General features: G+C 47.5%; 1 protein-coding gene across 1 annotated transcript in view; it reads right to left on the minus strand.

The window, feature by feature from the left end:
• Positions 1-769: 769 nt before the first annotated feature.
• The window catches only part of DAP (death associated protein), a 71,653-nt gene continuing 54,747 nt past the window's right edge, over positions 770-17,675 (minus strand). The window contains exons 3-4 of the mRNA XM_003134178.6: positions 4,533-4,575; positions 770-2,651 (exon numbers count right to left, since the gene is read on the minus strand). Of these exons, the coding sequence (XP_003134226.1) occupies positions 2,538-2,651; positions 4,533-4,575 (157 nt within the window). The 3' untranslated portion in view covers positions 770-2,537. The remainder of the gene's footprint in view (positions 2,652-4,532; positions 4,576-17,675) is intronic.

Consider the following 17,675-nt stretch of genomic DNA (forward strand, 5'->3'; position numbering starts at 1 on the left):
CGTGTTGGGCATTTCTATTTACCCACGTTTAAGTGCTGAGAGCAACACTAAATGACTAAGACCTTTATTCTGGCCTCAATTTAAAGCAGACAGATGCATGAATACAAATAATAGCATCCAGAGGTGACACTAGGGTGCATGCCAGGGCTGGGAGATGCAGACCTGGCCATGCCTGCCACCCCAGGCTCAAGGCCTCCCAGGTCCTCGTCTGCACCTCGGGGTCCCGCCCAGCTCGAATCTGCGGTCTGTTTCTACAGTCTCCCTGCTCAGCCTTCCTGTAATCAATGCCTTCATCTCTTTCTCTGCCCACTAGGTGTTACGACGTTATGGTCCTCTTACCAAAAAGCATGAAATGGTCTCTAAGTTTCACCACTGTGGTTATTTCATCCGGCTCATAAGCATTCCAGGAGCCCTTTGGATGAACTGGGTGGATGTCTTAGTCATCAAAAGCTGCTCCCAGCCACCCCTGTGCTTACTACTAATAACGCCTTCTAAGTCTGTTCCCAAAGGGCCTTCCTAGCAGGCCTGCTGCTGGGTTCAAGGAATACGTTTTAATCAACTGCATTAAGCTTTTCCATTTTATGACATTTCAAAGCAGACAATTAGACTTCAGGTGCCAGATGTCCCAGAGTTCGGCTTTGTGTCTGGGAAACAATTGGTGAAAACACCCCCCCCTTTTTTTTTATGTTTGTATTCCTTCTGGAACCATCTGGTGACCCTTGGAAAATGAAAAAGGAAAATCTGAAACGTGAGAAGAAACAAACCAGGAGAAGAAATGCAGGAGCTTTATTATCACCATTATTATTCTTAAAAGTTAACTACAGATAAACTCATCCAGGAGAACCTTTTGCGTTCAGTGATTCTACAACACACAGCTCCATGCCAGATGTAGCAAAAAGGACGTGAAAGATGCACCATGGGGAGTAGCGAGTTGATCCTGGCTGCAACACTAAAAAGCATCGAGGACGTGTCTTCATTTCTGCAGCAGAGGGTGTAGTGGTCCACAGACCTGACCTGGTGCTGTCTGCTCTCAGCATCCTTCAGAGATGCTGCCTCCAGGAGGTGGCTGCCCATCTAGCCTGCATCTCCACAAGCCAGCCCCAGAGTATGGCAGCATCTTAGCAATTAAGGACTAGGAGACGTGACTGTATAGCACTTGCAGGGTAAGACCCCGGCTCCCACATCAATGAGATGGGAAACCAAACATTACTTTTAGGATGTGAAGAAGTGCTGGCTTTTCCCTTAGGGAAGGATGAGAGCTGGGTCTCCTGGCCTCTGGCACTCTTATCAGCCATGGATGTGGACCTGGAGAAGGCATCACAAGGACTGTGGTGTGTGTGCCCAACTGCAGCAAACACCACTCCGGCAAGCGGGACTGCCAGGCTGCACCCTCTCTCAAAGCATCTGCTCTGGGAGATTTGAACCTCTGAGTAAATAAATGAGCCCTTTGGCTTTTCAGAAAAGCAAGGCATATGGTAGCTATGAGCCAGTGGGCAGTCTAGGGTGGCTCTGGGCAGGACATGTGGACAGAAAGTGCTAGACGGTTTGAGATGGCAAGTGAACATGGGCCCAGGCAACGGGGCCCTTGGTTAGAGGGAATCTGGACACTTTGACTGGTTGACAAATAGGCTTTTGTAGCTCAAATGGCACATGGTGTTCTGCTTTTCCAAGGGAGGCAAAGGGCAGGTTTTCATCTGGTCTTTCCACGGACGTTAACGGCTTTTGCACTAGGGTTCCAAGACTAGCTATGTGTCACCTGGTCAGTGATCACGGCCAGAACCCGAAGACAGCTCTGGAGGTGATGCCTGAAGAAGGAAGGTTTTCCTTGATTTCCTACAAACCCATTGTGGATGGTGGGGCTGTGCTGGACTTAGGACCCGCACTGACAGATCTGGTTTGGGCAAAATTTTCAGCAAGATGACTCCTGGGAAAGAAGAGCCATTTCAAAGCTGTGAGCTTTTCCGTGGCCTTTCTGTGAGTGCTTGGTGTCTCCTGTGCTGTGATCCCTTGTCACACAAGGGAGGGAAATACAGCGATGCTATTGCCTGTTTCAAAAGTCTCCCCTGCTCAGCCTTCCTGTAATCAATGCCTTCATCTCTTTCTCTGCCCACTAGGTGTTAAGACGTTATGGTCCTCCTACCAAAAAGCATGAAATGACTGAGCTTTCCCCTGACCTTCCTCTAACCCTCCAAAATCTGTGCCTGCTTGTTTTTAAGTCCACTGACAGGGCAGCCGATGAATGGGAACAAAGCTAAACTCTGAACAAGCTCATTTCACTCAGGTCCGGTAAGTTCTGCTAATGGCACTTGTAAGAGGCCCAAGGACCCTCAAGTGACACCAGCCAGGACTCCCTGCAAACAAGGTTTGGGGTCTGATTCTAGTGTTAGATGTGGAAATTTAAGGCAAAGGAAGGGGAGTTTTGCTTTGTCTTGGATTTCTCCACGGGGAAGTGTTTTGAAGAAGATGCCAGTCCTCTTTGTCGGGAAATACCAAGTGTCAGGGAACCGAGGCTAGGGTGGGTGGTGGGTGCTCGCCGATCACTTGCGAGGCTGCTGGATGTGCTGGGTTCTCGGGCATGGATGCTTGTCTATGGAGGCATGGGGCTTCTGGTGGGCCACCTGGGCAGCCGCAGGGGGAAAGTCTTTATCACCCTGTTGGGAGACAGAAAGCACTGACTCATCAATAACGAACAGCTGGGTGGTACGTGAACCAAGACCCAAACCCAGCATCCTCCAGCCTCCCTGGGGAGCGGGGTGGGTACTGTGGGTGCCTGATGGAGTGAGGAACCTCTCGGCAGGTAGCAGCCAGTCTCCTGGGACTGTGGGGGTCCTGAGGCTCTCTGGAGTGCTTAAGGGGGCGCCCATGTGCCTCCCAGAAGCTCACGGTCTCTGCCCTCACGTCACGGGGTCAGGACTCATTCAGGACTAAGTTGGGGGTTGGGTGGCTTTCTTCTGCTGGGACACTTCTTGTCACCTTTGGAATTGGGGGCAAGACAGAACCCAAATCCAGGGTCTTAAATTCTGCTGCCACAGCTGTGAGATGGGCCTGGAGTTCTGGTTGGGAAGGAAGCACGCAGAGCAGGGCTGAAAGCTGTGAAATAAGCCAGATTCAACCCGCTAAGTCTCAGGGAAGGTCCTCAGCTGTTTCTCAGGGAGGAACTGCCTTCTTGTGTGTGTGTGTGTGTGTGAAGGGGCTGGGGCCCGGCCCAACATGCACAGGACAGAGCCATGGTGAACTGTCAGCTGAGCCATGGACTTGTGCGGGCATTTAATTTCCTCGCCACCTGTCTGTCCTAGAGGCCCTGGATGGCAGTGGTGAGCTATCCCCGACCATGGCATTTTCTTTACACATCATACGCTAAGGGCTCAAATGGGCTATAAGTCATGCAGCCTATGCGTGGGATCAGCGTGCCAACGCCCAGGTGGGGGCTTGCTGGGGGGAGATCTGGGTTACAAAAAATGTTGAGTGGTGGAGTTTCCATCCTGGCTCAGCAGTTAATGAATCCAACTAGTATCCATGAGGATGTGGGTTTGATCCCTGGCCTTGCTCGGGGGGTTAAGGATCTGGCATTGCTGTGAGCTGTGGTGTAGGTCACAGACAAGACTCAGATCCCACATTGCTATGGCTGTACTGTAGACTGGCAGTTGTAGCTCTGATTGGACCCCTAGCCTGGGAACCTCTATATGCCGCAGCTACAGCCCTAAAAAGACCAAAAAAAAAAAAAAAAAAAAAAGTCTCAATGGGTAGAGAGTGACTAAAACCCATGGTTTAGTTCAGGGGTCAGCAACTATTTTCCATAGTAGGTGAGAAAGTAAGTATTTGAGGCAAAAGGTCATTACTCTCAGCCTCAAGGATTCAGTTCTGTCGGTGAAGCCTGAAGAGACCACAGATGAGACATCTGTGAATGGCAAGGCTGGGCACCCCTGAAACTTTATCCATGGACACTGAGTTTTTGTTGTTGTTGTTATGGCTGCACCCATAGCATACGGAAGTTCCTGGGCCAGTGACTGAATCTGAGCTGCAGCTGTGACCTACACTGCAGCTGAGGCAACCCCAGATCCTTTAACCCACTGTGATGGGCTGGGTATCAAACCTGCACTTCCACTGCAACCTGGGCCACTGCAGTCAGATTCTTAACCCACTGAGCCACAGCAGGAACTCCATGGACACTGAATAATGAATTTTATGTAACTTGCACATGTCAGGCCGCATAATTCTTATTTCAAAATTTTCAACTATTTGCAAATGTGAAAATGTTCTCAGCTCACAGATCACCCAGGAGCCTGTGGGTAGTTGCTGGCCCTGGTTGGGTAAAGAGAAGGGAGATGTCTGAGGGCGGAGGAGAGACCGGTAGCATGGGCTCTGTGTTGCCACCATCCTGTCCATTCCTGACCACAGAAGCATGCTCCACGAACACAGGGCGACTAAGAGACCCTCTGATGAGTCTCTGGGTGGACGAGAGGGGTTGGATAAGGGCAGGAGGAATCAGAGGATCATGTGCTGAGGTCCCAATGTGACAGAAGGGCTCTTACCCGGGCGATGGCTCCAGAGATGAACACAGTCGGTTTGGGTGGGCTGGAAGACACGAAGGGAAAAGACACTGAACATCTAGACTCACAAGAGAGGAACACACAGGCGATGTGAACCGGGGGACTGGCTCCAGGGCCGCGTGACAGGCAGACTCTCAGGAGTGCAGGGGAAGCGAGAGGCAGATCTCTTCCTCTGTCATTGCTTCCCTTGGACCTGCTGGCTGCGGGGCTCAGGAACACTGGCCTCGTCCTGAGGTTGAGCTCAGGCAAAGAGAGAGGACAATGACTGTAGCAGATGGTTGCCAAAAAGCACCTTCTTTTTGATTTTTGGTTCATCCTTACACTTGGACAAGCCCAGTAGTTTCGGTCTCAAGAGATAACGGATATGGGCGCTGCCTGAGGAGGGAAGGAGTGGGGCAGGCTGGATGAACGGAAGATTCCAGGCAAGGAGCTTCCCATTCTGTGGGTGCAGGGGTTGTCTTTCTGAGTCCTCGCAGAGTCCATGGCTTCTGAAGCTTCTAACAGGTGAGACCCCAGAGCTGATGCAAAGCTCTTGGCTCCTGTGGGACTCCCAGTATTAAAAACGTGAGATCCTTGTGAAGCTATTGCCATTTCTCATCCTCTTTCATCATGCTGAGCTGGCCCACACTGTCACCAGCCCCGAGGGACGGAACATAGGACCAAAGCAATGCATGCTCTTTGTTGACAAGCTGACAAGCCAAGCATGTTAAAATCATTTGTAGTTCTCCCACCTAGAGAAAACCACCTTGGATAGCCAACCAGCCTTCCTCTCTATGGACAGACAGACTCAATTGTTTTCTTTTTTCTGTTTTTCCCACTTAGAATTTTAAACGTTTTTTAAAAATTAGGAGTTCCTGTCATGGCGCAGCGGAAACAAATCCGACCAGGAACCATGAAGTTGTGGGTTTGATCCTGACCTTGCTCAGTGGGTTAAGATCTGGCGTTGCTGTGAGCTGTGGTGTAGGTTGCAGATGCAGCTCAGATCTGGCGTTGCTGTGGCTCTGGCATAGGCTGGCAGCTGCAGCTCCAATTAGATCCCTAGCCTGGGAACCTCCATATGCTGCAGGTGCATAAAAAGACACACACAAAAAAAATTTTTTTAAATTAAAGTATAGTTGATTTACAATGTTGTACCAATTTCTGCTGTACAGCAAAATGACCTGGTCGTACATATATATATATGTTTTCTCCTCCTATCTTCCATCATGGTCTATTCCAAGAGATTGGATATAGTTCCCTGTGCTGTATGGTAGGACCTCTTTGCTTATCCATTCTAAATGTAATAGTTTGCATCTACTAACCCCAAACTCCCAGTCCCTCCCACTCCCCCCACCCCTTGGCAACCACAAGTCTGTTTTTTATGTCTGGAGTCACTTGTTTTCTTTCTTTCTTTTTCTAGGGCCGCTCCCGCGGCATATGGAAGTTCCCAGGCTAGGGGGTCTAATCAGAGCCGTAGCCGCTGGCCTACGCCAGAGCCACAGCAACTCGGGATCTGAGCCACGTCTGCAACCTACACCACAGCTCACGGCAACGCCAGATCCTTAACCCACTGAGCAAGGGCAGGGACCGAACCCGCAACCTCATGGTTCCTAGTCGAATTCGTTAACCACTGTGCCATGACGGGAACTTCAGGATTCACTTGTTTTCTTATTAAATTTCTTTTTCTCTTTCTTCTTAGCAAAAGAGTCATCTTGTTTTGTAGTCTGCTTTCTGCACTTGGCATCTGGCGAGGATACTTCTATGGCATCACACACTCTTCTAAGCCTTTGAAAAAATACCTGCACATGTCAGAGTTTAAAGCCATCCAAACACAATTCCAGGTAGTACACAGATGTGCATGCCTCTGAAAGACCTCAATCAGAGATAAGGGGATGCAGGAGCCATAGGTGAAGGCAAGGCCAGCAGCGGGGAGATCACCATGTGGGCAGTTCCCAGAGGTGGCCAGTCTCCCTCGAGGCTGGTCTCAGGACAGGGAGAAGGGAATCCATCCCTGAGCTGCGCAGCCCACCTTCCACCAGCTCAGCCACTCTGCTCTGCTGCAGGGGGGTCCTTTAAAGGGAATCACTTGTCCTAGCCTCATCCTGCTGCCTGAAAAAGTCCCAATATTCAGAAAGTTCACATTGACATCCCAAAGAATTTAGCAAAAAACACCTGAAATTCCCCCCAGTAATTCCTGTTACTCCATGAGACTAAACAATTTCAAGGCTTATTAAGCAGCATAGAAATGCTCCCTAGATGATGTTGGTTTTGTTTTTATTTGGCTTTTGTTGTGTGGTTAACTGTTTTTTTTTTTTTCCTTTTATTACAAATATGACTTGGCTGCTGGATCAATAGCCAGCCAAAGATGAATAAGTTTGGCTCAAGTCTACGTCCCTGATATAGTAAGTTTGGATTCACCTGGAATCCAAGCATGTCCTGCCTCAACTGTTCCACGGTCCCCACGGGCTCTGCCTGCAGGGTATTCATGGCCAAGCGTTTTGCACCCAAAATTTGAGACCCGTGCTTCCAATTCTAACGTTTTATAAATGTTTTGGAAAGGAATAGGAAAATACTAGTACGAACTTTGCTTCCGTTCTGAATGTTCCTTTCAAAATCTAGGAAGAGCTGGAAGTAGAGGATGGTTCCATTTTGACAGCTAATAAGGCAGTGTCACCTTCCAAGAAGGCGTGGCTCTCTTCCGTGCAGTTGCTTCATCTCTGCTTTGTACTGGTTTTGTAACCTAGATCAAGGATCTGAAAGGAAGAAAGTGAGCCAGCAGCTCCTTCCTCTCAGCAAGAATGTGATGGGCAAGTCACCCCCAAAGTGAACCTAATTAGAATAAATACACAGCAGAGGAGATTAACTCCCCCAAAAGGTGGCCAGGAGGCTTGGAGATTTTACATATACATATATGTAAAATATATATTACATACATATATATATTCTCTACATATGTATATGCTCACTGTTGAAAAGCAGACAAACAAAAAAAAGTTAAAATCTCCTGTAATTCTATATTATTATGTGTATAAAATACACAAAGACACATATTTCTTCACTGAACTGGACTGTAACAAAATCAGAGCCAAAACCAGTACATTAGCTCTTGGAAGGTGTGGCATCAGGCTCCTGATCAAGGTTACTGGCTGTGTCACAGGTAGAGTCTGCAGTGGCCCCTGGCATCCAGTCTCCCTGCACAGCCCCCCAACCCCTTGGCTCCTGGGAATCTTGTTGTCAGGAGCTTGCTAGTGGCTCCTGCTCCCTGTATGCATGGAGGAGGGCGTCTCCAGACCCTAACAGCCACATCACTGGGTCCCCTGCTCCCGCTCTTGGACCTGCCATCACTTAGGCTGTGGAGTTTTAGCGGCTTGTTGGAGTCTGCTCCTACCGGGAGAATCTATCTACAAAAACCATGTTGAGTCGGAATAAAGAAATGTGCTTCCAATCACAGTTGGGATGATGACAGAGCAAGCTGGCTGCTGGCTTTGTAAATCAGATGCTCTACAGTATGTATATTCTATGTATGTATAAAGTGGCTATTGAGGTTTGAGGTAGGGGAATTTTTGAATTACACCTGGAATTTACTAAACACTTCTTGGTTGAGGATGAGAAAAGGGAGCAGGTGACAAAGTTCCTAAAGCAGTGGCCTCTCAGTGGGGGGCTGGGGGGGGTCATATACCCCAGGAGGTACCTTTGCAAAGGAATATGGAAGTTGTAAATACCACAAATCATAAAGTATTAAAATGTTATAAATATTAAGCAAAATAAGATATTAAATAATTAAGAATTATAGTTCAACTATCTTCTTTTCCAACCTTTGCTCTTGGTATGTGGCTTAAACAGACACCATTATCTTATCAATGTTCATTCTGCCCAGTTAAACTGGGGCATGGCAGGGGCAGTGGAAGGAGCTCAAGTACTTTATCCTGAGTCACTTTTCCCAGTGTGGGTAAGAAACAAACAGGGAAAAAGCCCAGGAGATCCAACATGTCTGAGAAGTTCTTGCTTTATGATTGCACCTTTGTTCTTTTTTTTCCTTTTTTTTTAGGGCTGCACCTGCGGCATATGGACATTCCCAGGCTAGGGGCCAAATTGGGGCTGTAGTTACCAGCCTACACCACCGCCACAGCAACACTGGATCCGAGCCACATTTGCATCTACACTACAGCTCACGGCAACGCTGTATCCTTAACCCACTGAAGGATTGAACCCGCATCCTCATGGATACTAGTCACGTTTGTTTCTGCTGAGCCACGATGGGAACTGCCCTTTATCCTTTTAAAACAAACCCCACAACATTTAAGGACTGTGCTGTATGTGCAAAGTCTTATCCAGCCTGCAGAGGAGACTGGCCTGTGTTGGCCTCTGGTCAGCTCCAGTAAACGAATAAAGACAGACCCCAGATTCTTCCCTGCCTTTTAAGTTTGCTTTAAAACCCCAGCTAGCTCAGCAACTAACTTTAATAAAGGTAAAATTAAATTTACCTTTTCATTTTCTTGGTATTTTTAAAATTATAGTTGATTTACAATGTTGTGCCAATTTTTGCTGTACAGCAGACTTATTTTTTTAGCCACTTTTAATTGTATAATTCAATGCCATTAAGTATATTTACAACATTATATAAGCCTCACCACTATCCATTGCAAGGACTTCTCATCATCTTCAACAGAAACTTGTACCTATTAAATAATAACTCCCCTGTACTTTGCCCTCAGCCCCTGGTACCTGCTGTCCTAAGTCCAGGTACCTCATATAAGTGGAATCCTACAGTATTTGCCCTTTCGTGTCAGGTTTCTTTCACTTAGCATAATGCCTTCAAGGCTTATCCATTGTCACATGGATCAAAATTTCCCTGTTTTTAAAAGCCTGAATATCCTTCCATGATATGGATAGACTACATTTTGCTTATCCATGTGTCCACTAATGGACACCAGGGTTGTTTGCACTCTGGGGCAGTTATGAACAATGTGCTGTGAACGACATGTGTAAGCTCTGTGTGGACACATGGATAGGCAGCTTCTTTTCCTTGGCTGCATCTCTAGCAGTGGAATTGCTGGGTCACATAATAACTCTACCTTTTAACAATAACAACAAAAAAATAACTACCTTTTAGAGGAACCAAAAAATGGCTTTCCACAATAGTTCTACTATTTTAGATTCCCACCAGCAACACATAAGGCTTCAATTTTTCCACATTCTCACCACTTATTATTTTCTTTTTTTTAATTTTTGATAGTAGCCATCCTCACGGTATCCCATGGTGACTAGATTGAGCAACTTATTTTAAGAACAAGCTTCCTTGCACCAGGGACTAATAAATATCAATCTATATTGATTATTCAGTCAAAGTTTTTATGACATCAATTTCCTCTCCCCAAAGTCTTCTCTTCTCCATAATGGAAAAGGCCATAATTGACTATAAGGACGTCGGAAGGCTGGCCTCTTGTGTACTACCTAAGAGCAGTATCTGTTTTCATATAGATACTTTTGGCAGAGTGTGCAGTGCTGGTTTTCATCAAGCTTGGCCAAAGGGTCCTGAGCTCAACGCGTTTTCCATCTACAATTAATAGCACATAAAATTGGTGAACGATTTATTACACTTATAGAATAAAAGCTCTTTCTTTTTCCTCCCTCCCTCCCCCCCCTTCCTTCCTTCCTTCCTTCCTTCCTTCTTTTTATAGCTGCACCTGCAGCATAGGGAAGTTCCCAGGCTAGGGTCAAATTGGAGCTGCAGCTGTGGCTTATGCCATAGCCATAGTAACACCGGGGATCGAACCCACATCCTCATGGATACTAGTCAGGTTCTTAACCTGCCAAGCCACAACGGGAACTCCTAAAAACACTTTCTAAACTCTTTGAGATATGGTAGCTTATACTCACAAACACCAGTAAAGAGTCTGCTCTGGAGGCTATGTTTGCAAGAACACACGTATTTTAAATTCCATTAGGGTTCCATGCAAAGCATAACCTACATTTCCAAGGTTCTATAAACTGTGATAGTGGCGTTGAGGATTTATTTAATCTGATGAAAGTCATTCTGACAGATATTGTTTTGAAGAGGCAACATTACTTTCTTTCAGGAAAGAGAGATGGTGAAAAATATCATTCCTGCCCTCCCCACATCCTCGGGTTTTCCAGGTTTTGAAAACGTACTTATTTCAATTGAAAGGAACTGCAAGCATAATGGAATTCGTAGGGTTTGGAGCCCTGATAACCTTCCTATAGATTGGCAGAAACTGCAGTTTCGACACGCCTGGCCTGGGCACCTGCCAAATGTCCCATGAGTGTAGGTTTCCAGTGATTGTCTGTCAAGGACCACACCGAGATGATCTGTCCTAAACAAAATTTCCTTGGAGATCCATCATAGCTCAGCGGACTAACCCGACTGGTATCTATGAGGATGCAGGCACCACTCAGTGGGCTAAGGATCCAGCTTTGCTGTAAGCTGTGGTATAGGTCACAGATGCAGCTCGGATCTGGTGTTGCTGCGGCTGTGGCATAGGCTGGCAGCTGCAGCTCCGATTTGACCCCTAGCCTGGGAACCTCCATATGCCACAGATGCGGGCCTAAAAAGAAAAAAAAAAAAACTCCATTGACCTCTAAAACAGCAAATATATTTTATTTAATTCAATCTACCCCCAATACTACCAATCCAACATATAATCATTAGAAAAATCACTGAGATTACTTTCTGTTTTTGTGTCTGTCCTAAGACTTCACACCCTGGACTGTCAGCTTATGCCTACCCAAGCCTCCTGACAAGGACTGGGGTCACTAAGTTGGGGTGTGGACACACACACACACACACACAAGAAAGGCAGGAAATCCAGTCAGATCACTGATCCCATTGCAAGTAGTAAAAAAGCAGCAAAGGCAGTGCCAAGAGTTCCATTTTCATGTTAGCAGTTTTGATCTGGGTTCAAGGCAGTCCACCAAATTATCCTCTGCAAATACTCTCTCCTCTTTGTGTAAACGAGCTCTGAAAACATCAGCAGGTGTTGTCGGAGTTCCCATCGTGGCTCAGTGGTTAATGAATCCGACTAGGAACCATGAGGTTGCGGGTTCGATCCCTGGACTTGCTCAGTGGGTTAAGGATCCGGCGTGGCCATGAGCTGTGGTGTAGGTTGCAGACGTGGCTCAGATTCTGAGTTGTTGTGGCTCTGGCGTAGGCCGGGGGCTATAGCTCTGATTAGACCCCTAGCCTGGGAATCTCCACAAGCCACGGGAACGGCCCTAGAAAAGGCAAAAAGACAATACATACATACATACATAAAATACAAGGTAGTAAAAAAAAAAAAATCAGTGGGCATTGTTTATACAGAACATGGGGACACACAGCTCTCTTTTCTCTAAAGGTTGGAGATGATCTTAGATGATAATAGTTACTATTTATTGATTACTTATCATGGGCCAGGTACTGACTTAGTGCTTTATACAGAATTGCGATACCTCACCTTTTCAACCCTATGAGGTAGGAACTATTCCCTCCATTTCGCAAAGGAGGGAATGGTTCTTCAGAGAGGTTCAGTAACTTGCCTAATGGTTGCACAGTAGATAAGCGCTCCAAGCCAGACTTGGAACAAGGGCAGCCCAGGGTATTAGCCCGATGCCCTCATTTTAGGGCTGAGAATTGGGTCATGGAGCAGCCTCTGTTTTTAGGTTCTGGCTTCTAGACATGATGTAGAGATGCAGATTTTTAAAGGAAGTCATCTAAATGCAATCAGACGATCCTTTATTCAACCAGACACTGCAAGGTATTTAAATCTGCCTAGCATTTACTTTCTGAATTTACTTTCTGAAAGCATGAACTTTCCAATTTTTTTGATTCTTTTTTTTCTTGAAAATTATCATCTCTGTCTATAGCATTTAACTAGGACGCAGAGTGCTTCCACATACATTATTAACATCTGATTCCCTTTAGCACATGTTCCCCCACTTGTGGATGAAGAAATGGAAGAGGCTGCAGCTTGTTTGTGGTCCTCGAGGCAGAGCCCAGAGGACACAGATCTGAAGCTCTCAGCTCGGTGATCTTTGCTGGGTCATGGGTCCTACTATGGTCCACATCTCAGCTCCCAAGCTTCAGGAACAAAGCCCCGTCAGTGAAGGTTTCAAACTATCCATCAAGTCAATGCAGTTGGCATGGTCTAAAGAGGAAAAGTGGCAGGTGGACACCTGCTGAGTATGGGCTCTGATGTCACACCATCCCAGCTCTGTCTAATATTAGCTGGTGGGATGGCATTTGACATTCAGAAGCTCAGTTTCCTCATCTGTAAAATGGGTGACTACGGACATCTGCTGATGAGCACTTGGCAAGCACTCAGCAAGTGGTAGGTGTTGGCATGAGGATGACACAGTCCCAGCCCCTCCTGTGTTACCCCCCGACTCATGTTCCCACTGCTAATTCACAACTGGCTCAGCTGTTTAACCTTCAGACCCCCAACCACGTAGAATAACCCTGTTTATCTGGGACAGAAAAGCTTCCAAGTAAGCAAAAAGAGGTTGGGATACACAAAACAGATGTCACCAAACCATGGACTTGAGGAAAACCGCTGGGCCCTCCTATTTTGACACGATTTGAATGGCATGAGTAGCCTGAGAGTGATGAGGCCTCTTGCGTTCACGTGAGGCTGCGGACCTGTAGGAAGTCCAAGCCACCAGCTCCTCCTCCACCCCTAGCTCTGGGTCACATCACAGGATGTCTGGCGGAGATGCTGGCAGTGGTCGGTGGGCGCACCGCGCCATCCAGGTTATAGCAGGACCTGGGAGCGATGACCACGTGATGCTCTCTCCCTCCTGGATGGGAAAGCCCAGGCACACTCAGGAAGCGATTTCCCCCTTAAGAGCTCCCTAAAGTCAAGGCTGCCCGCGCAGGGAGCGGTGGTCTCCGAAGCACTGGCATCGGAGTCTCCACTGCATTTCCTGACAAGCAGCTCACACCTCATGGGGTGGGGTCAGGCCGACCCCGCCCCAGAAGGCGGAGTTTAGGTTGAGACACACCACCGCCCCCTGCCCCGCGCCCCGTGTGAGCCTGCGCACATGCCTGTATGATGGGAAGGCCGCGAGGCCCACAGCCCCTCGAGGGGAAAGAGGCGGCAGAGTTTAATCAGCTGCTGTCAACACATGGCCACTGAGTCGAAGGCCCCTCTTCCCTCGGTGATGGAGGTGGGGTGGTCTGGGCCCCGCTGCCATGAGGGATTCTCCCATTTTCTTGCCCAACCTCCTCATGAACAAACAGATCTAGAAGCAGCTTCTGCAGTTGTATTCCAACTTGGCTCTAACCGTGGCTTTATGTTTTCAGAGAATTTAGGGAAAAACAGACCCCGCTCGGATCATTCAAAATACATTTCCTATGAGTTCCTGTTGTGCCCCAACAGGTTAAGAACCTGACTAGTATCCACGAAGATGCAGGTTCAATCCCTGGCCTGGATCATTGGGTTAAGGACCCAGCGTTGCCTCAAGCTGCAGCGTGGGCAGCAGAAGCTGCTTGAATCTGAGTTGCTGTGGCTGTGATGCAGGCCGGCAGCTGAAACTGGGATTCGACCCCTAGTCTGGGAACGTCCATATGCCGCAGGAGCAGCCCTGAAAAAGAAATAAATAAAAATAAAATAAAATACATTTTCTAGTAAATAGAAGGAAAACAAGTCTTTCCTAGCAGCTGCAGTTCTTATGACATCTTTCCGGCTTGGCATTCATTTATTTGGGTTATTAGCTTTCATCAAAATAATAATGCACATGGCTGGTGACCAGAGGGAAGCATCTCACTTGTCTGTACCTGGACATTCCTTCACATGCCATTCTGCATGTGACAGCCAAGGTTGTCACCCTCCTTTAGCCTGATTTTGGGAGCTCCGAGAACTCCCACAAGATGGCACTGCTGGTCCTCTTAGCTGGTGGCTCTGGGGCTGGCATGGCTTTGGGCGGCTCGGCCAGGCCCAGGGTGACTGGAAGCTGGGGGTCTGAGATGGGCAGGGGCCACGGGCACCTGAGGACAAGGGGTCCCTTATCCCTCAAGGATGGGTTGTTGTCCGGTGAACCTGACTAAAGGGAAACTGAACACGACTCCAGGGCTTTAGACAAAATTCCAAATCTAGAGGAAATAATCAGGAACCCAATTCCTTGTAGGATCTAGCAGGTGGAGTTCACAGGATCTTTTTAAAGGGTGTGAACCTAGGTGCTCTTTGGGAGACAATGTCTGAGCTCATGTTTCTGTCTCTGTTTCAACAAGAGGGGCTTGGTTCAGCACTGGCCGTGGTGTCTCTTGTTTCTGGACTCAGGCTTGCGACCCCAGGGATAAGGGCCAACCTAGCCTGTTCCTCTGAGCCTGTCCTAGAGACGTCTCCATGTGGGAGAGTGCTCTTCTTTGGGATTCTAAAAGGACTGCTCTCCAGATGACATTCCACCCACAGAGATTTGGCTGATGGTTGATCCAGATGCTAACACCTCACCCCCCATTTATTTTGAGAAGGCTGCCACCCTGAAGCGCAAGGCTGGTCTACGGGTAAACGATGTGTCCCACAGACACTCCCTTAACAGGGCCTGGGAATCCCCAGCCTCTCTCTAGGCATGTGTTTCTAGAAAGCTACTCTGAACTTCGTACCAGTGCCCTTTACACACTGGATGGTCTCTTCGTGTGATCTACGCTCTCCCTTTTGCGTCTTTCCTCTGCTCTGACCTTATCTCCTCTCCTTTGCTGGATGCAGAGAAGATTAATATGGTCATGGTTCTAATTATTAGCTTGCATCTTATGGATCTCATACATAGAGGTCATTCCAGGCCAGTGCCAAAGAATTTCAACCCCTGGCCACCCCATTCATCAGCACCCTGTATTTATTCAACAATATAGGGCAAGAGCAAGGACTGCCTCTTTTATGTTGCCTAAAGTCTCAGGGAAGATTCCTTTTAGGAAGAAAGTAGGTTATTGTTTAAAGCAAGGGCTAAGTTCTAAAGTTTAAAAAAAAAAAAATTTGTGTTTTACCACGTGGCAACACCAGAAGTGTTGGGAGAGAGGGGTCTGCCTGTTGGTTAGCTCCAAAGCTACACTGTTGAAAAACACTGGCTGTGGATGGGCTGCCTCTAAAGATGCTAAATCAGGCGGTACTGGGAGATATTCAGAACAGCTCCCAGGTATGCCGAGGAAGGGCCAGTTCACAGTGCCTGTGTTATATGGTCAGCTCCTTACACCAGGGGAATGTTCTCAGCATAGCCTGATAACATTCTGTATACAACCAATCTATGCCACTGTCATATATGTATTAAACCTGCTAAATGTTCCTGCATTTCAGGAAGTAGCATTTACATGTGAAACTATCCCGTCTTTGAGTCCGAACACATTTGTTTCATTGTCCTTCTTTTGAATTTCAATACAGGGAGGTGCCAGGGAAGAGTTAATGCTGACTATGCAAGAGCTAAAAACCAGACTATTGGGAGTTCCCTTGTGGTGCAGAGGAACTGGATCCAGTGTTGTCACTGCAGCAGCTTGGGCGACTGCTATGGCTCGGGTTCAATCCCTGGCCTGGAACTTCTAAATGCCAGAAAAAGAAAAAAAAAGCGAAAACAGTATTTATTATCTGTGGTTTGAAATCAGACCTAGCTGGTTGTCTTCAGGGTCAAGGTCATGTTTTATAATGGTATGATTTGGGGGAGAAGGGTGCTATGGTTCCAAGCATAAAGTATGGTTTTTAAGCGGACTGCTATTTTGGCTTTAAAAAAGAAAATGACCATGGAAGTAGAAAAAACCTGGCAAGAAAACTGTTCATAGAATTTCTATTAGAAAGAAGTACACACTGATGTTAAATCAAATACAGACACCAAAACACTCTGGTCTGAGTCCACTCTCATCTTGGGAAATGCAGGGGGCTGGCCTTACCTGGGACCAGCTTTCACTAGGATGGCCCTGTGATACCCCAGAGAGGAAAGAGAAGACCCAGATCAACCTGCTCTGGGAGACTGTCAGCCAGCGGTGGCAGGGCGGGGAGCAGTCTCGTGGCTGTGGGAGCCTTGCCTCTCGCAAAAGTCAAAGACATGGCCTGAGAGAACCAAACACAGCACAGGTTAAAGTCAAGTACATGGAAGGATGGCCAAGAGGTTTTGGATTGCTCTGTTGCTGCACTCAGCAGTAATTACATTCTTAATCCACCCTCCAAACCCACGGCACAGAGGGATCTGGGAGCTGACAGCAGCTGTCACTCCCTCTCGAGGCCGCCAGGCGCTCATGATAAGCAGTAAGCTGCCGGCCTCAGTGGCCCCCAGATTTGCAAATTCAGCTGCCACCCAATTAAAACACTGCCTCTGTGGACTCTCCTGGGATCACACCACATCCCCATGTCTCTTCCAGAATTAACAAAAAAAGAGGATCAAAGTCAAGTACATGGAAAATTAAACCCACCGCCAGTTCTCCCTACTTCTTCAAAACCAGCTAGTGAGTTAGGGGGACCTCCATTCAACCCAAGAGCTCCCACCCTCACCACAAATTCAGAGCAAGGGCTTCAGAATATTCTCAGGCATGCAGCATGGCAGGACAGCCTGGGTCAAGTCACTACAGTTGTGGGGCATGCAGGCTGGGCGCTGATTCAAGTCTCCACCTTTCTGACAGCGAACAGCCAGGAAGCTCTGATCCTCTCCGAGACCAGGTCACTGCCTGGGTTAATCACTACTCGGGGCCCTAAGTTTTATTTCTCATTCATTAGTTTCATTAGTGCGTTTGTTAACTGATTGATTGATTGACTGATTTTTAGGGCCACACCTGCGGCATATGGAAGTTCCCAGGTTAAGGGTTGAATCGGAGCTGCAGCTGCTGGCCTATGCCACAGCCACAGCAATGCCAGATCTAAGCCACATCTACAACCTACACCATAGCTCACGGGCAACGCTGGATCCTTAAACCACTGAGCAAGGCCAGGGATTGAACCCACATCCTCAGGGGTACTAGTCAGGTTCTTAAACCACTGAGTCACAATGAGAACCCCACTAGTGGGTTTATTTGTTGATTCACCAGTTTCACTTATTCACTCAACAGAAATGCACACACACACACAAAGTACAAAATGTGCCTCAGCATCAGGAGGCTTCTATGTTGCATCTGGAGACCTCCTGCTTCTTGCTGGATGGGACTTGCCCCTGTTTCTCATCATTGTCATGTCCACTAAC

Source organism: Sus scrofa, chromosome 16, assembly GCF_054392235.1.
Source record: "Sus scrofa isolate SSC_HxYL_T2T_F1_AM1 chromosome 16, Sscrofa_HxYL_maternal_Yorkshire_Landrace_v2.0, whole genome shotgun sequence".
NCBI lineage: Eukaryota > Metazoa > Chordata > Mammalia > Artiodactyla > Suidae > Sus > Sus scrofa.